At 37.5% G+C, this 20,079-nt stretch overlaps 2 protein-coding genes across 2 annotated transcripts; one reads left to right on the top strand and one right to left on the bottom strand.

The window, feature by feature from the left end:
- Positions 1-281: 281 nt before the first annotated feature.
- ppih (peptidylprolyl isomerase H (cyclophilin H)) lies at positions 282-19,958 on the top strand. The gene is made up of 9 exons (XM_073470336.1): positions 282-486; positions 12,445-12,509; positions 14,040-14,063; positions 14,890-14,934; positions 16,084-16,126; positions 17,600-17,692; positions 18,276-18,363; positions 18,458-18,498; positions 19,474-19,958. Exons 1-9 carry the CDS (start codon positions 415-417, stop codon positions 19,540-19,542), a joined length of 540 nt encoding a protein of 179 aa, XP_073326437.1. The 5' UTR covers positions 282-414; the 3' UTR covers positions 19,543-19,958.
- On the bottom strand, positions 6,666-8,070 carry LOC141000342 (probable G-protein coupled receptor 160). The gene has a single exon (XM_073471042.1). The coding sequence runs from the start codon at positions 8,068-8,070 to the stop codon at positions 6,970-6,972; it is 1,101 nt and encodes a 366-aa protein (XP_073327143.1). The 3' UTR covers positions 6,666-6,969.
- Positions 19,959-20,079: the final 121 nt, after the last annotated feature.

Below are 20,079 nucleotides of genomic sequence, written 5' to 3'. Positions count from 1 at the left end.
ACTGGCCTGGAAACACATCTGGAGAGGAGGTTCCATGATCTGGACATCCTTGGAGCCTTCCATGTCTTGGGACCACAATCAGCTGCTGTCACTGAAATCAATTCTCAGCGGGGAGCACTGAAACAACAAAAGCTGTTATACAATTTCTCCATCGCACTGGACTATGTATGTATTAGGCATCCAAATAACTTTTATCAATGACCCGTGGGGGGCAGTAATATGCCTTGGCTGCGTCTAGTGTGCCGGAAACATAAAACGAAGAAGAAGAAGCCCGATAGGAAACGGAAAAAGAGATAGAAGAAGAAGAAGTCAGCACAGGCTCTAGCCGCGCGTATGTTTGTCGTTCAAATAATACGCGTGTAAACGTAGAAAAAGCGTATTTATTTAGTCTTTAAAAGCAAGAAAGGCGTGACAATGTCAATCCAAGTCCAACCATCGAATCCAAACAACCCGATTGTCTTCTTTGACTTAACCATCGGTGGGCAGGTGAGTAGAAGAAAGAGTTTTTAGCTAACAGTGACTATAGTTCACGTTAAGTTTACGTTACCACATCTCACCTCGCATGATATCATCTATTAGTTAAAAGTTGTGATCCAGTGAACTACGTCTGATGCATTTAAACGGCTTAATTTTACACCCACGCGAATATCTGATACACAACACAGTGAACAATGTGCAGTTTCTACATTTGTCTGTTAGCGGTTTGTATTGTGGTGAGCGTCTTGTAGTGTAATTACGGTATACTACTACTACTATGTTCAGTGAAGCTGATTTATTGCAAATGAGTTCATTCATGACTCGGGTGGTAGTCTTTTAGACGAGCTCCTTTGACACTTCATCACCAGGGCTGTCCAGAGTTAACTTACTTAAAACACAGTAAGAACATGAATAGTTAGGGTCAGGTTTAATTGAGATAGAGGCTTTTTTTTAAATGAACTTTATTGAACATTAACAAGATACAGTCAAAAAAGGCATATCATGAACATGTTCATAGATAGATTACATAGGCTTAACTAAGCGTGAGTAGCAAACAGACAAAAAAAACAACGTTTACAGCCTTAAATTATGAGATAAGTAAGTAAATAAATAAATAAATAAAGGGTCTTATGAGATACAGAAAAGTGGTTTAATCAGGATAGGGGCATATAAATATTAATACAGATGTGGGCTTTTTTCATTTTGCAAACTTTTATGCATTTTTTGTGGGTTAGGGTTAGTTATTTTTCGAGTGTTATGTCATTTAAAAAAGCACAAAATATGGGAGAGGTCTTAAGAAAACGACATTTGTGGATAAAATAATCAAATTGTTGTTTCCGAATTCCTTTTTTTTAATGTTTTCATATGTTAGAATCGGAATGTTTTGATCCTTATAAGATATCAATACTGAAAAGCATCACAAAAGATCCTAGTTAAATTGCAAGAGAAGAAGAGAAGTTCTGTGGTTTCAATGTCTGAACTACAGAAAGTACAGACGTTCAAATCTAAATAAAATGTTCGATGTAAGAAATCATTACATGGGTAGATCTCATTCATCACTTAAAAATTAATTTCTTTTGCCTTAGGAGGAACTAGATAAGAGAGGTAGCTGGATCTATAGCATTGTTGGTGAATTTTTGGAAAATATGTTTCCTCATTAGGGGCGAGGGGAAACAGATTGCAGTGAGGCTAGTTCTTAATAACTTGTTATTACATTTTCTATCTAAAAAGCTAGATCCCTCTATGACTAACGGAGACTCTTGTGGAATAACCACAGAATAGGTTAACATGCCTTTGGTTAAAAGAATCATTGATTGTAGGATTGCCTTAATTACTGCATTATATTGTCTGTTGGTACACATCAGATTGTATTTCCCAATGAAAGCATCATATGTTAAAAAAATATCACAATCAACTAATAAATGTATAATTGACCAGATACCTTTCTCCATCCATTCCTTGTAAAAGAAAGATTTTCTCTTCATTAAGATGCTTCAGTTATTCTATATTGGGACAGTGTGGAGTAAAGTTATGTTTGTCATGAGTTTCCAGTAATGGAGAACAATGAAAAGCTGATAAACTGACAGTGAGTTTGGAAATAGCAAAGTCACATCTTAGTAAAAAATATATACTACCAAAATTCCTGGAATATTTTGGACGGAAAATCAAACCAAAAGCTTTCACCTTTTCTAATAACATTTTGTAACTATTATAACTTGATGTTTTAACATGGTGTCAAAGTCAATAGCGTTTTAGACTTCAGCAGATTTCACTGTATCATTTTCCTTATATAATGATTTTTCCATATAAAATTGAAGTTATCTTGATTCATTTTCTTGATTAATTGTCAGGTATATCCAGTGAATAGGCTGGACAAATAAATCTAGAGAAACGTTCCATTTTATAAGGTAAAATACATCCAAAAATGGATAAGTCTCTTTGAATCCATTGAGAATAGTTCTATTGTTCTATATCTTATTTTCTATAGTGGATGTTTCTCTAACCTTTTTGTCTTTTGTAATAGTCGTACTTAAATATTTGACTTAACTTTTTATTGGGATATTATAGACGTTAGTCAAAGGATGGTCATGAATGGTCAATATTTCACATTTCTTCATATTCAAGTTTAAACCAGATGCTTTTTATAAAAAGGAGATCTCTTTTAATGCTGCTGAAATCTGTGTTGTGCTCTCTACAAATAAAGTGGTGTCATCTGCTAGTTGACTTATCACCAATGAACTTCCCATGACATTAACTGGTTGGATGTTTTGAGTGTTTTTTACAAGGATTGGAAATAACTCAGCCACAATAATGAGTAATAAAGGCGAGGTTGGGCAACCCTGGCATTACCTCTTTTTATGTCAAAGCGCTCTGATGTACCAAATGGCAAGGAAACTGAACTATTAATGTCCTTATATAACAGTTCAATTATATTAATACATTTTTCTCCAAAACCAAAGCACTAAAAGTCCCAAAACAGAATGACTCCATCATCCTCAATCAAATGTCTATAATCCAATAAGTCTAATACCAATCTTATATTGTTATGTATGGATCTGTTGCGACGAAAACCGGATTGGGTGTCACTTATTATATGCGTCAAACCATCTCTTAACCTGTCAGCGATCACACGTGTAAATCATTTATAATCAGTATACAATAACGTAATGGGCGAAGATTGTCAATATATCTCTTATCTTTACCCTGTTTAGGAATGAAAGTTATTAGCCCCTGTTTCATTGTAGGTGTAAGTGTCCTATTGCTTAAAATGTCATTTATAGCGTCAAATCCTCCCAAAAGTTTTGTTTGTATTTTTTTATAAAAATTGGATGTCAAACCGTCTTGTCCTGGTGCCTTTCCTACTGCCATTCTTTTAACCACCTCATCTAATTCTGTCATTTTGATCTCAGATTCACAAATCTCTTTAAAGGCTAAATCTCCCTCAGGGATATGCAATTTAATACTTTCTAGGAAGGCATCTGAATCATTACTGGAATATTCAGAGGAGTGGAGGTTGGTGTAAAATTTATAAATTTCTTCAGATATCATTCTGTGATCCGTGCATTCAACATCATTGATCATTAATGAGTTAAGTGTCTTTCTCTCTTGTCTCCTTTTCTCTAAATCACTTAAATAAGATGTATTTTTCTCCCCTTCCTCTATCCATTTAGAACGCGATCTTACCTTGGGCTTTTTTAAAGTAGAAATGATCTAACTTAGCCTGTAGGCTAATGAAATGGCTTTTATCAGCTTCAGACAGAACAGTGTTATTACAACAGTCACTTATGTCCTGGACCAATTGGGTCTCATATCGCTTTTGTTGTCTACATATTAATTTACTATATTGTACCGTAAAAATCCCATACCTTAACTTAAAAATACTCCCATCTGCTGCTACAGCTACATATACTCCTGTCTTTTTTAAAACTCTTAATTAAATCTTTAACAATTTTAACAAACTCTTTTTTGTATTTAGTTCTATTCTCTGGTTTTAATGTAAGATGTATTACACAGGAGCATTTGAAATTGACACATCCAAAACAAATTTTGCAACTTCAGGAGTAGCCATTAATCTATTCTGGATTTACAACTACCATTTGGTTTGATCCATGTAAATTGGCTGACATCCGGATTTCTGTCCCTCCAAATATCTATTAAACTGTTGGAGTTAAAAAAATCTAGTAAAATAGTGTTCCATTGGTTGGTACTATATTTAGAAGGATATCTATCCTGCCATTCATCAGGCGTCAAATTTAGATCCCCACCAGTCAAAATAACCTCAGTATGATATTTTTCTTTATATTCAGTGATCACGTCTGTCACTTCTGACAATAGTAATTTGTTTTGGTTACTTTTATCAAAACAATAGACATTTATCAGGATAACAAAACGTATCTTCAATATTTAACACAACAGCATGCCAATGACCGAAGTCATCTGCTTTAGAAGTGATTACATTCCCAGGACATCTACTAAAACATTTGGCCACACCACCAGAGCGATTAGAACCGTGGCTGAACAGTTTTTTTTCTCCCCATTGGTTTGACCAGAAGGTGGCATCATCGTCACATGAATCTGTCTCTTGTAAAAAAAAAAAAAAAAGTGCAATGGGCTTTTTGTCTCTTACAAAATAAATGTAATCTTGTCCATTATTGGTTGAATGATTTAGCTCGGGATTGGTGACCAGAATCTCCAAAACACACTGTCTGTATATAGCATGCATCTACAATACCTGCATCTGTTGTTGTTGTTGTTTTAATGTAAACTTACACACCACTAGCAGATAATGTCCTGTTTTCCAACATTTATGCTGGTCTTCGCTGGACTGGTCTATAAAATCAGAAATGTTATTCTGATTCACTGCCTCCATTGGCTGTTGTACCTTCTTCTCTTGTTTGGTGATAGTCGTCCTCTGGGGTGTTACAGTGCTCACAGTGGAAAAACTGGAGAAACTTGTTGAGGTACAGAAACCTCACCATGCTCTTATTTGGGCATGTCATCACAAACGGTATTTTGTCATTTAAAAAATACTGCATTGAACAATAGCTTGTGTTAGTTGGATCCATTTAGAGCTGCCTAAAATAAGCTACATTCAGTGAACACTGTTAATGTCAGTGAATGTGTGCAGGATTTACTCACTTCTCTGTGATTGAATGCAGACAGGTTCCCAAGTTGGTTCTAGTATAATCTGTTGTCCACACAGTTAACCAGGAGAAGACAACACTTACTAACAATATCCAGACTCAGAGATCTTATATAGTTTCATATGAGCTTTAACAATATAACATCGATATACTGCTCAGCCCTACTATAGAGATTATTGATCAACAGTATAGTCATTGTTAATACATTTGACTCAGGTGCTTCATTGGGACTGTGTAGGTGTGGTCTGATTAGATTTGATTAACAGTGTTGGTAAAATGAGCAAACAAGCACACACACACACACACGTGTGTATATATATATATATATATATATATATATATATGTATGTATGTATGTATGTATGTATATGTTGATTCAGATATTGCTTAATGCTGATTGGTGCACAGAAGTAAAGAATGTCACAAGAAGCTGATTGAGATAAATGGTTTTCAGGGTCTTTTAATTCAGATTAGCAGCAGTAAAAGTAAAAATGGACCACATTTTTCATTATGACAAGGTTGCTGTAGCTTCTGTGGAGCTTTCAGTCATATTACTTGATCTTCATCAGCAGATGGAGCTTGTCACAGTTGTTATGTAATCGCAGATGTCTAAAATCCCAAGGAATTAAAGGAATAAAAAGTTCATAGTTGCCCTTGAAAACAGTAGTTGAGTAAATAACTTCATCACAAGGTCCCTTAAGGATGCAATATGTAAGAATTTAGGTTAAAATAACCAAGCTAGCCATGGCCCAGAATTTTAGTTAAAATTCTTGCATGAGAATGTGAAGAAATAACAGTTTTGACATTATGATGTCTATGTATTGTGTTTCAGAGATATCTACTGGACTCTGCATGCTAACCAGCTAGCCGCGGCCCATACCGGTCCAAAGCTTCTGTGCTAGCAGTGTAAACACCAGCATATCCCCGATTATCCGAGCTCCTAGTCTAGACTGCTGCCTGCATGGCTAACTAAGCTAATTAGCTAATGGTAGCTACAGTTGGCAGCAGTTATCGACGATTCTGGTGATATGCTGCCCCATATCTGTTTTTAGAATAAATTCAACAGGACGCCAATTCTGACATATTGCACCTTTAAGTTGCTCTTTGGGTCCTGAATTTTTACAGATTTGCTTTTTTTGAGAACCACTTTGAAAGCCATACCAGACAGTCATGCATCATCATATTATTTCCTTCAAATCTAAAATTATCTTTGTAAATTGCTGTATAACAAACAAATACAAATGAGTGTAGAAAATAGATAATGTACTGTGATTTCTACAAATGTTTACAAAGCTTCGCTTCATTCAACAGCTTTCAGCAACACTTTGGGACAGAACTTCCAAATGTTGAAGACTTGTGAATCAGTCTCTTGTCAAGGGCAACATTTTGCAGTGAAATTCTTTGCTCAAAAGCACTTCTGTGTGTGCTGAAGGAGTGGTGAGAGATGCATTTCTGTGTCCAGGCTTTTTATCTGTCGGTCATAAGCCACTTTAATTATCTAACACAGCTTTCACAGTTTCGCTGCGGCTCTGTGGAGCGGGGGCGTGTCGATCTGATGGTGTTCACAGTCTGACAGCTAAACAGATCCTTTACTTATCAACGTTACAGGACCAAACAACAGTAATGTGGTAACTGGTAGTGTCTTTGGCAACTTAAATGAGGATAGAAAATCCGCAGTTATATGTGGTGTCTGTCATCCTGTCTGTCCTACCGACTCTTCGTCACATTTCTGCCCAAAAAACAGCGTCTGTCCCCAGCAAAAAACGTTAACTCACCAAGTGTTTGTCTCCTTCCACTATGTGTTGTTGTAGTTACTGTCTTGAAAAAAGTCTTTATCCACTTTCTTGTGTCACACATAGAAGAGAGTGGTTCTCTTCTGTTTTGATGGGTTGAACACAGCTATCGGGAGCTGCTGCTGTCCTGTTCCTTTGCTCAAATGCCAGTAAACATGCCACATGCACACATTTTCTGGTAGATGGTTGTACGGCCCTAGAGTGTTGCTCTTGGCCCAGAACACCACACCCATCAGTAAACTGTTGGTGCACTCCATCCACAGAACGTTAACAGTGATGTAGGCAGGTACTCCGAAGCCTAAGACCAGACAGAGCACGGATATAAATAGATAAGGCATCCAAAACACACCAAAGCTCAGTGTTAGACTGAGCCACAGAGGCGGTCGTGGCCTGTTGATCTCCTCCAGATGAGTCTCCTGGCTGCTTTTTGTCTCTGTTGTGCTGTTGGTTGAGATGAACAAAAAGTCGCTTTTCGGGTTCTCTCGTTCTTCCCTCGCTTCAGATAACCTGTCTGCCTCATTCTGCCACTTGGGAATACTTGACCAAAAGGGCAGCAAGGCACAAATTACTGCTGTGAAAAGCACCAAAGTGAAGAAGGTAGTCAGTGGGGACTCCTCTACTTCACACACTAGAGTCTTTACCTGCGTCAAAGACTGCAGTTCCATCAGCTCAGTGTTGACAGAACAAAAGGAGAAAATGACGGCTACCACCCATATCAGCAATATCAAAAAAATGTTTCTCAGGCATTTGTAGAAGGCGCTCTGTTTGCAGAAGTGGGTATCTTCTACACAGTAGTCCAATAAACCAAGGAACATCATAGGCAGCGGCTGTGCGCCATATGTCGCTGAGACATGAGCCAAGAGGAAGCAGGGTGACATGGGAGACCTTTCAGCCCCAAGAAACCACACGGTTGCCAAAGAAAACGCCACCACAGAGTCAGCCAGGACAATGGACAGGCTGCACATCCCTAAAAAGGAGCTATACAGCTTCCGGCAGCATAAGAAATAGACTGCTGCGTCCAGTCCCAACTTGAAAAGCATCAGTAACAGATACTTCACAGTGTTGTCTATATGACAGCCGGACTCCACGTCACATTGCTCCATAATGGCCAGCATTTTGACAGTATGAGTAGTTTCCGGAGATGACTCAGGCAGCATTTATGTTATTGGAACAGTTCTCAGCTCAGTGTGCAGGTGCTCCAGGAAATGCTGTGAAAGACAGAATAATATTGGTTAGGAACTTTGGTTATACAAACATTAGACAGCTTCAAGAAACAAGAGAAAGCATGAAGACCACAACCTCCCCTCATGATCAAGTTTGATTTTAAGTAAGACTTGAGCACAAAAAACACAAAAGTATACCTAGTATTACCTAGTACTACCTCATGAATCTGATTGAGAGAATGCCAGAAGTGTGCAAAGCTGTCATCAAAGCAAAAGGTGGCTACTTTGAAGAATATAAAATATAAATCATATTCTGGTTTGTTTAACACTTTTTTGTTAACTACACAATTCCACATGTGTTCCTTCATAGTTTGGATGTCTTCAGTAATGATCTACAATGTAGAAAATAATAAAAATAAAGAAAAAACATTGAATGAGAAGGTGTGTCCAAACTTTTGACTGGTAGTGGATGTGACCAACCATGTGGAGAACTTCGTATGAGCATTATTACCAGCATGATTGGATTTATCAATTATAGGGTGTGAGGAATAAACAAAACCATGGTCATTACTTTTTAAAATTATTTTTTAACACACCACATCAATTAATCTTTTCATATTGAATGCTTAAGCAACTCGTCTATTATTTTTTTCCCTCATAGTTTAAGGTCAGGCCATTTCTATATATCTTCTAAATCTTCCATCTTCTATAATTATCAGCCACAGTTCTGTCTTTCTGCCCCACCTCATTCCCTGCAGCAGTGACACACTTTTGTTTGTCAACCCACTATTTAGTCTTCTGAATAATATGTATTGCCTAGCTCTAGTCTCCTCTACCATTGCCGTGATAGTCCCCCAAAAAGTGAGATTTTCTCCTTTGGTCCATGACTATTCCTGACTAGACTCTCACTTCTCCTGGGACAATATAAGAGGAAATAAAAAGGCAGGTGCCATCAATTTAAGTTGATATGAAATTTATAGATCACATGTGCATAAAATGCAAATGGGATTTTCAGAACTTGCTCAGGCAAAGTTTATTATGCTCAGCCTCTTTTATGAGTCGACTGACACTGTCGTAAATGATCTGAAGCATAACTTCATATTCGTTAATCTAAGAATTTTTTTTTATAATTGAGCTCTTTTCTTAGTGTCATTTATAAACAAAGCAAGCCAACTGTAATGCTTTTGCTTTAAAGACAAATTCTCCATCTAATTTCTTCAAAGTTGATGAAATAAAAGGCTCAAGTTGTGCAGGTTGACCAGTGAGAGGTCACATTTGGATCTGGTGACATTTTTTGCCAGCAGATTTGATGTAATTCCAAACTGATAGTCCTGTTTCTTATCACACATCTCACATTATATGTGGTTAAAAGTTAAACATGGTGTACAGTGTAGAGCACTTGGCACTAGCAGAGTCCTTCCCATGTTTGTTTTTCACATCAAATCACCATCAGCCGCAGCAAACTTCACATTGGAAGCATATCTGATATACCGATGACTCACTCCCTGTCACTTTGGTTACGAAATATGTTCTATTAAAACATGTTGTCTTCTTACTAAGGTTACCTTACTAAGTCTTACTCTGTGTTTTGCATATTAGTCGCTTCCATGTCAACACCGTACAGCAGCGGTATTCAGCGGTTGGTACACACACCATCCTGAATTTCCTGCATTTCATTTCTGCATGATTTGTAGCATTGGTGACGGGTAAAGCAGGTTCAAACACATTCTTTTTACTCAACAATTAAAAACAATTAACCCTGTGATGCCCTAAGGAGTCCATACCTCTGTGCCTGGAGTTGTCCCAGCCCTGTGAGTTTCAGTGGAGATCCAAAAGCTTAACTCTCGCGGTAATGGAAGTTAGAGGCATTTCATGCTTGCAGCAGAACTCGTCTATGAATGTTAGAGGTGGAGTAGTTCCCTATTGGAACTGGCTCTTTCTGGCTCCTCCCCATTGTAAAAGCAAAACCTGAAGGGACACACCTTCTATGTCTTAAGGGAACCCTGCTCTTTTGCCCTCCTATACAGCCGAGAGACGATGGCCCCTTGTTATGTCTATTTGCATGTCCTGTAACAGGTAACCTGGCTAGAAACTGAGCGTCGACTAACAATGCTTGTCAGTTTAAACCACACCCTGTGGCAGCTTTTGTTCACCTGCACGATATCCCTATACAATTACACTAGAATCCCAAGAAAAAAACATCAAGTGTTGAATGTTAGGCCTACAATTGCTTCCTAGAAATACTCGCCTTCCTGACTAACAAAAACAACGTTTTTTGATAAAATCTCTAGTTTGTAGAAAAGTTGAGCAGCTTTACTTGGCCTCTTTTAATTAACAGCGTTAATTATGTATGCATTAGCTTAGAGGTACAAGTTAAAAAGCAGTGTCACGATTCCTCAACACTTGAAAAAACATGTACTTTAATATTGCATTGTGATGAAATTACAAAAGGGTATTTCCATGCCAACTCCATGCCAAAAATCCTGAAGTTTCTCAATTCAAGTCGTGGATTTTCTTTTTGGTTTTTCAGCTCCGACTCTATATTTAGCAAGATCTGTGTCACTGTAGATGTGGCAGAAGTAGATTATTTCTACACAGAACCACAATTTTGTTGCAAGAAAGTAAAAACAGGTGGAGTTTTATGAGTTTTTGAAAATGACAGATACTTGTGAAAATGACTTCCTGTTATAAATTTGATTATTGTAACTATTCAGCAATAACTATTGATGATGCCAAGTAGCCTAAGAGTCTTTTGGATGTTCAGGACAAGTTTCTAACCAATCCAGTGAAAAAGAAGCAATTGCTTAAGGCAGGAAATGCACATACAAAGAATCACAAAGATGCTGAAATTTAGCTCTGAGGGCCAAACTTCATAACTTCAAAAGTATTTGGAGTACAGCTGTAAGATTTAGAAAGGTCCCATGAATTTAATAGAATTTATTTTGAGAAATCCATGACATGAACTGGGAGGCCCTTGGTGAGTTTGTAAGGAATGACCCAAAAATATGCTCAATAGCTTAGAACAGTTTGTTTTATTCACCTAACAATGTAATTTGACAACATAGACACAGAACAGCCAGCCTGTCAATGAAACAATAAAAAATAATAATTAGAAAGTATCACTCACAATTGCACCTCTACAGGGAACAAATATGATTCTTCAAAGTTTAAAAAAGATTAATTAATACCTCAATTTATCTCAGTTTGTCACAGTGTCTTGGCTTAATCTGTTTGCTGTGTGCGACTGTTTACTCTTGGTTTGAATATTAACTGCAGGGGACTTAAAGTAGGTGTGGCTGCCATAGTCTACCTGGAGTTTGTCTGTTAAGTGAAGCCCACTGCATTGTGATAAAACTAGGTCAGTGCATTCGACACCTTTTCTTGTCTTCCTTACATTTTTTGTGTGCATTTGAAGGTATTGTATTTAAACTTTACCCTCATTCCAGCACCAGAAAAAAAGTGGTTCAACAGGATACATTCGTCAGCATGTAGACACTCCACCATTAAGATGCAGCTTTTTATTACACGTTAATATTAAGCTGTCTTACCTGTTGTTTATCGCCTGACGCATACAACATCCTCCTCAGCAGATAAAATAATCCGTGGTTGTTTGCTCTGTGTCAACACTGAGCTTCTGCATTGGAGATCATTGCCTGTAAACATACTGTCTAAACAAAGCAAAGACAAGAGATCTAATGGCTGCTGGTCGTTCTGGGAGTCATGTGTGTGGAGTGTAGGGAGAGTAGTGCAGTGATGTCACAGGGACAACACACTCTTTTTTTTACACCAGCACACACACAGACTGCGTTCACACACAGAGATGTAGACACATGGACATTGTTATACCAGTCGACACTTGCATGGCCCTCTGGGTTGTGGGTGAACAGACACCCACCATGCCAACGCACAAGAACACACACCACTCATAGAGGATTTAATGTGCTGCATTAAGATTGTGGCGTCTTCTCGCTCACATCTTCGATTACGTATGCTTTGACCACTGGAAAATGTGACCAGAAGTGTGACAGAATGGCTTGCATTGTTGAGATGAAACAGAGTTGACTTGATGTTTTCAGTAGAGTCAACAGAACACTGTAAGATGTAAAAGGAATAAACTAATGTGTATTCAAGGCGAGAAGTAGAGGGAAGAAAGACAAGAAGAAATCCTGTACTAGTTATTCATTAGCCAGATGCTGTCAGGATGAACCAGTTACACTTGTGGGACCAAGAATGACCTGTTTCTGCTTGTTCTGTTTAGTTTTGCCTGAGGCAAAAGTGTTTACCCCATCTTTTTTTTAGGTGTGTATACATTTCTGTCTTAAATGGATTTCTTTTTGTTTTTCAACTGTTTTCTCAACTGCTTTTCAGGATGTCGGACGGATGAAGATGGAGCTGTTTGCTGATGTGGTTCCAAAGACAGCGGAAAATTTCCGGTAAGGAGATTATTATTGGATCACATGGTCTGCTTTTTAAAAATTTCAGTGAAAAGAGATATCACAGGTAGATCCCAGCTAGGGATGATAAAGAATTAAAGGGATCTCCACCAATTGTACACATGTTTACAGGTCTTGGGGAGTACTACTGCATATGTGAAAAAAGTAGTATAAAGCCTTTTGTGGCTCCAGAGGAAGCTGCATGTAATCAATTGCCTCCACTGATGTCACTCACTGGCTAAGTTGGTTTTAAAAGGAAGTAGAATGCAGAATTAAAAAGGCGTTATCTCTGGTTCTGATATATCAATTTGTGCAATGCTAGAACAAAACCTGGTGCCTACATTACCCACAATGATAAATTGCCTCCACTGATATCGCTCAGTGGCACTAGGGTGCAAAGTACATGCAGCTTCCTCTGGAGCAGCAAAAGGCTTTATACTACTTTTTTCCACTTATGCAGTCGAACTGCATTTATTTAAAAAATAAAGAAATGCATTCTGTACGGACTGATATTACATTTTAGCCATTTAGTAGCCTCAATATGGGTTGGATTTTGTTGGGCTAGTTGTTAATTAGAGACAGACGGTAGCTTGGCGATTAAATTAAAATCATTAATTTATTAGTCAAGTAGCTTGGTGTTTACTTCAGCTGTTCTTTTAACTCCTTATATCGCCAACTCTAATTCTGCATCCAACATAGATCATTTCAGTGGTTGAAACCGTTTTCTAATGGAAAACCGTCATATATACACATACACATACTGTACATATATACATATATTTCATATGATTAACCGACGATTGATTGTTAAGGCAGCCAACTATCAATGACAGAAATTGCTTAAAATTTGCATCCCTAAGCCCGACTGATGCATCGGCCTATCACAGATATATTTGTTTTGTTTGTTTATTTTTTTTTAAAGAAGGGACAAAGTGAGCACTAAGGTCTATCATGTAAATGTGCCAGATTGGTGGATATGTTGTCCAATATTAGGGATGCACGCGTTGTGAGATTGTGGCCAGATACCGATGTTCAAAATAAAAATGTGGCCAATTGCCGAAACCAATGTTTCCTTGATTGGATTCATTACACTATATTTGAAAGAGCACAAAATTCAATCATGCAAATTTATGAAACAATCTTTAATATAACCCTTCACATGGAAAACATTTATTTTATGAAGTCTTTGCTTCAAAAGCCTTTTTGGCTCCCTATACAGCCACCGACTCAATGAGAAGATTTTTTTCAGTACTTACATAGTCTTACAAACTGATGGATGTCACAAGCCAGTTCTTCATCAGTGTTCCAGCATAGAATTTAAATGACGCAACAGGTAAACATCAGCCACTATTACTAGTATCAGCCATTATATCTAAATCAGAATGTTTTACTCCCAAATATAGCTATCGGTGTTGGACACACAAATCTAGTATTGATGGGGCTCTAATCACAAGTATCTATGTTCACATGTATGAAACTATTTCTGAGTTTTCACAACAATGCCACTTACAGTTTCATCATCTCTTACAGGCAGTTCTGCACTGGAGAGTACAGGTAAGGTGATCTTTGATCGTTCACAAGCACTTCTTCACCACCCTGCACAGTAAACCTGCCACATCGAACCAGCTTCAGCAGGGAAATAATCACTGTGGGGAGAGTGCAGCAGGATGAAAAGAAAGATGCACCTCCTTGTATCTAAAATAATGAATTAAGGAAAAAATAATTTAAATGAAGTCAAGATGAGTTTGTTTTTTTATTTTTTTTCATCTGAAAAAAGGAATATCTGTAAAATTTAAAGGTATACACTACCACTGAAATGTTTGAAATCACCTGCCACAAAAGCTATATTCAGTCAGTCAGATGCTGGGAGGACTACTCTATATTTTAAACTATCTCTACTTGGTCCTCTCACTGCGCCCTCAGGTCAAATGTCCTGCAGATATTTTTTGTCATATGTTGCTAACAAGTTTTAATGTACACATAAAATGTGCCAAGTCTCAGCCACAAGTGCACCATGTGAGCCTGATCACTGAGTCATAACCTGCTGTAAAAAGCACAAAGAAAAAAGAAATGGTCTCATGAGCTGAACTAGAGAACTTAACATAGACGACAATAGATATCCATCTTCCGAACAGGAAAGATAAAAAATGTATGACGAGGAAGATGAATGCATGACGTAAAGTCACTTTTGCACACAGCTGTTCTGATTAGATTTGTTGTTGCATGTAAACACCAGACCCTATTAATCCCTTCCCTACATCCCTACCTGATTGTTTAAAGATGGCACATTTACTGTCACCTGTTTTGTAGTACCACACAGGGTGTGTGTTGTCTTTGCTGCTAACTTCATGTTGTTTCTTCTCACATTACTGTTCAACAGGAAGGATGGCGTTCCTATCGGTTACAAAGGCTGCACATTCCACAGGTACACGACATGGGAACTTGATTCGTGTAGCTCACATTACACTCTGATGTTGAAAAGATTTCCTATATTTTTCTGAATGATTTTAACTCAAGTAAAATCCCACATCCTCTGGTGGCTTAAGAGTGGTCATATATGAGGCTTGGCTGATATTAGATATGATCAAATATCTCTATTTGCCATCATATGTGATGATATTTTTCACAAAATCAAATAGCTGTATGATTCTTCACCTGAGAGAAACTGCTAGAGTTTAGAGGGAAGGGCACCAGTGAGGAGCAAGCTGTTATGTTCGCAATTAATTATTTGCTCTAAAGTAATTCATTTAATTAAAAAAAAAAACTAATTTAAAAGTTCTTAATTACATTATTTTATTATTTAAAAGTGTAGTTTGTGTTTCTGCAAAGGGAGAAGTAAATAAGGTAACAGCATGTCAACCTCTCAGTCTTTTATTTATTGATACCGGTCATACTACCAGTCAACATAAAATACAAGTAAAACAAAACAAAGTATTATAATTTTATATAATGAAAAAAACCCTTACGATAATATCGTCTATCACGATGTTTGTGCGGGACAATATCGTGGTAAAAGATTTTGGATATTGCCCAAGCCTATTATTTAGTCTGGTTGTCTCCTGAGTATCTACTGTCAACCCTGGCATTCAGACTGTTTCTGTGCATGTTTTTCTCACTATTTATAGTAGGGATAGACTGGATCTGATATTCAGCATTTTGCTGGTCATCCAAACATGTGGGTTTGTTTGTGCAGTTGCAGTTAAATCATTTACAAATGTGCCTACAACACAATCTGATTTCCACGATAAAATAGCCTGTCAACACTGAATAATCTGAATCATGAAACTACATCCTTGAGATTTAGTTTTTAACCATTCATATGCACCATGTACAATACATACATTAAAATGAATTATGTGTTAAAAAGCACTCAACAGAGGTCATAGCAACTTTTAGTTTTTCACAGGAACTTCAGTTTCTATTCACCTACATTGAAAGTTATCATGTTTTATTGTTTCATGGAGCGTCATAATTGTAAATATAATGTGGCTCCTGGTAAAGTGAATATTTTTATAGACAGCTTGTGCCTCAATAAAGCTGACATCACTGACATGTCTTCGTTGTTCATTGGCAGGTTGATCAAAGACTTCATGATACAAGGAGGCGACTTTGTAAATGTAAGTACATCCACATCTCTTCTGCTGCCCGGTTAGTTTCTTGTCGCAGCTTTAAGGTGACAAAGTAATTCAAGGTTCAGCGTGCTGCATCTGTCATTCTTTGCTGTTATATGTTGCATTAAAGCTACAATAAACTGTGGGAACAACACACTCACACATATTGCACCATAGCAATAAATATGCTCCACCAGTACCTCCATTTCCTTCACTGACTCAGAGATTATGATATCTCTAGGAATATTGCGTTAATTATTTTACTGGCCTATTATACATTATTTCATCACTGTCAGTTAAACTTCCGCCATCTTCCGCAAAAGACTCAAGACTCACTTGTTCAGACTTCACCTCGACCCCGCATAGCATGACTCCCTCCCCACCCCCCCACCCCAAAAGAAAAAAAAAATGCACTTGTATGTTCTTACCCTTAGCACTTAAACCATAGCACTTATGTACTTAAGATATCCTTGATAAATAGCAACTACCATGCTCAGATGAGGGCTTGAAAACTGTGTCTATTTTTTCTTTTCTACTTTATCGACGGTGATATATTGTGGTTTCTTTGTTGTGACAAACGTATTGTAAGTCGCTTTGGACAAAAGCATCTGCCAAATGCCCTAAATGTAAATGTAAACTTCTAAATGAGCAACTCCTAGAGTACAGACAGAAGAGAAAACTCTACAGGTCTGCCAAACGCTTCTTTGCTTGTAAGCATGGAAAGTGGGATGTCCTGTTAGGATGTGCTGTTCATTTTTCTATACTAAGCTCTAACAGTGTGATAGACTTTGTGACCAATTTGCTCAGTTGTCACATGTGCTTTTATTAATGTGTTGTTAATAATGCTTGGTGTGATGCAGCAGCAAGACAGAGTTTTCCTATGGGAGACAATAAAGTAGCCTCCACTTTATACTTATGACACAAATACATAAACACAGTATGTTGGGTACAATCTTTTTGGAGAGTTTTTTTTCCAAAGCACATGAAAGCAATAGTGGATGAAAAGGATAGGATTATTGCTTTGAGTGGAACAGTGTCAATATATCTGAGTGTGAAAGCAGACAAAGAAAGATTTTTTCTATTAACAGTATGAAGAAAGTAATATTTTGAAAGCTGGTAAACCTTGTTTTTTTTTTTAAATTTTCCCACGTCTAACAACAAGGTGGGAGGTATCTTCGGTGGTTATGATGTATACCTGTAGTATGTTGCTATGGGAACAAAGTCATCATTTCCAAATCACTTATGAAACTATCTACCATTTGTTGTCTTCATTAGCTTAAATCAGTCTTACCATGATGTTGGACAAACTGCAGTAAAAGTTCAAACTTAGAACCACCATATGTCAGCCTTCTGCCCCCTGGTGGACATGTGGTCAATTACAGCACACTGAAGCTGATGTATTGCTCACTGTCACTCTCACTCTTACTGTCTCTCTCTACTGTGTGAACCCCATCTTATGTTTTTTGTCTTTTTGTGAAGGGTGATGGAACTGGTATCTGCAGCATCTACGGGGGCCCATTTGCAGATGAAAACTTCAAATACAAGCATTCTGCACCTGGTCTTCTGTCCATGGTATGTATGTAGATCAATGCTCAGATGTTAGGGGCACTGTTGAATCAGGGAAGAGATCTATGTACTTTGACTTCATCCAAAAGAAGGTGTTTGGCATCATCCTGCAATCTTTCACTACCTGTGTTATACTCTTTATAATAATAAGTTAAAGCTACGGTAAGGCATGCTCATGTTTTGTTAATTCTGGCGGCCTCTGTTGACAAAAAAAGATGGTGAAACAAAATGAACTTGGTTTTAGTTACCAAGCGTACCGCTACACTTCAGAGCATCTTCTGTGAGACCCCTCAATTCATCCTCAGCACTCCGCCAGAAAAAATGTTTGATTTAATGACTTATTCAACCTGGATCAGTTTGAATTTGTAGTAAGAATCACTATAATTACCTATAATGTTTGCTTATATAGGCCATACAGAGGCTTTAACCAACGTTTAATCAAGATTTGATGAATCAATTCAAAGTCAGTTGACCCCGCCTCTATAGACAGTAGGATTAGATTGATTAATTCAAAGTGTCTTAACTCTAACCAGTACAGACAAACAGATGTCTTAAAACATTCTCTCTCATTCCTTTTTGTCTCACTCAGGCAAACAGTGGTCCAGGGACAAATGGTTGTCAGTTCTTCATTACCTGCGCTAAATGCGACTGGTTAGACGGAAAGCATGTTGTTTTTGGTGAGTCAATCAACAGTATCACTTGTGCATTCACATCTATTTAGAGGTCTATTTTAAATTGTTTTGTTAATTGTCTTTTTTACGACTGTTTCAGGAAAAGTGGTTGATGGCTTGCTGGCCATGAGAAAAATTGAGGTAAAAACTCATTATTATATTAATTTATAATAATTATTTCAGTGGCAAGAATGAGTCAATAAAGAAATTTTAGACTGATCTGTAAAGTGACCAAAATGTGAAGCAAAACTGAGAGGAGGGAGACCACTAATAATGGTTAAAACAACAATATCTTTAAACTGAAAAGGTCTACTCTATTTTGTGCACCTCCCTTAATTGTTTCACTCATCTTTAAAAATCAAACTTAAAATGTACGTATTTGTCCTCATGCCTGTAGCGCTACTTATCCATCCATTGTTTTGGTGTGAGATGCTGAGTTTTGGAGATATCATATGCAGAGACGTCTGCCTTCTTTTGAATATAGAGGGACTACATGGATGTGTGCATCTACTCATGGATGGGAGCTTAGCATACGTCAGATCTCAGCTGAGGAGTATGCCATCAATGTTTACATCCTGTGCTGTCACGAGCACGAGCCCTGCATCAATGAGTAGATGCATGTTTCCTTCTCCGCTGTGATTCAGTTGGAAGGTTAGGTAGTTAGGAAGGGGGAAAATAGTTCCTACATGAAATGGCTCACAACAAGGTCTGTGGATTATCTTGAGTAACTGGGTCAGGATTTCTCTTGTTGGGTTTTTCAAAGTATTTTTTTGTTGCTTTGAGCACCACAAGACATGTACCATCTTGTTGCATTATATTCGAGAGAAAGCAAGCATCTCTACAGCCAAAACTCAACAACAAAATCTAGCTGGATAAAAAGCACTACAGGTATGAGGGAGTGTGTATTTTTGATTTGGGGGAAAACTGTCCCTTTTAATGCTTGTTAAACTGGAATTCAACCTGTGGCTCAAACCCATTGACAGTTGCAGTAAATTAATCTTGCACTGTGTCATATTTATGTATGTAATAAGTAATAAGAACAGAGATCATTTTAGTTTGCTGCAAAGTTTACATGACTGTTTTTTGTTCTAAATTTTTGCTCCTTCCTCCCAACAGAACATTGTTACAGGACCCAACAACAAGCCCAAGCTCGCCATCGTCATCGCACAGTGTGGAGAGATGTGATCTGGCTTGCTCACACTTCACACCTCTGTATACCTGAAGTAGTGTCTCACGGTGACCTGATGGTCCTCATCAAACAGCAACCTGCATGTCATCTTCCTGTACAGATGCCTAGTCCAATAATGCACATTGGAGGACATTGTAAAGTTCAGCAGTGCATCATTTTGGCCATATAATACTTTTCACGTTTTGTTACCAACAGGATGTACTTATTATATAGGTTTGAATTTTGTGAAACTTAATGTTCACTGTTTTAAATGTGCACTGAGTCCAAATGGAAATAATTTGTGTATCCTGTTATTAAAAGACAAAAAAGAAAATTCAAGTTTTTTAAGCCTAAAGAAGGAAATGGTTGACAATGGGTTCATTCATAAATCAGTCACACTGTATCATATTTGATCAATAAATTGTTGAGGATATCTGAGTTTATATCATATGCTCAACGCCAAATACTCAAGGTGTAGTGACCAGGGGAGCACAAACTTCTTCTTAGTAGGATCAAAACTGCAAGTTAATTGTGCACTTCACGCCAAAAGGAAT

The sequence above is a fragment of the Pagrus major genome, chromosome 7 (assembly GCF_040436345.1).
Source record: "Pagrus major chromosome 7, Pma_NU_1.0".
Lineage (NCBI taxonomy): Eukaryota > Metazoa > Chordata > Actinopteri > Spariformes > Sparidae > Pagrus > Pagrus major.
Note: the sequence above shows the minus strand (reverse complement) of the source record. Positions and strands in the feature narration are given on the sequence as shown.

Excerpts from the sequence above, each read along its gene's own strand:
- ppih (XM_073470336.1), top strand. The coding sequence starts at position 415 with ATGTCAATCCAAGTCCAACCATCGAATCCAAACAACCCGATTGTCTTC. Across the intron at positions 487-12,444 it reads ACTTAACCATCGGTGGGCAG|GATGTCGGACGGATGAAGAT; the intron begins GTGAGTAGAAGA and ends ACTGCTTTTCAG. Across the intron at positions 17,693-18,275 it reads CACCTGGTCTTCTGTCCATG|GCAAACAGTGGTCCAGGGAC; the intron begins GTATGTATGTAG and ends TGTCTCACTCAG.
- LOC141000342 (XM_073471042.1), bottom strand. The coding sequence starts at position 8,070 with ATGCTGCCTGAGTCATCTCCGGAAACTACTCATACTGTCAAAATGCTG.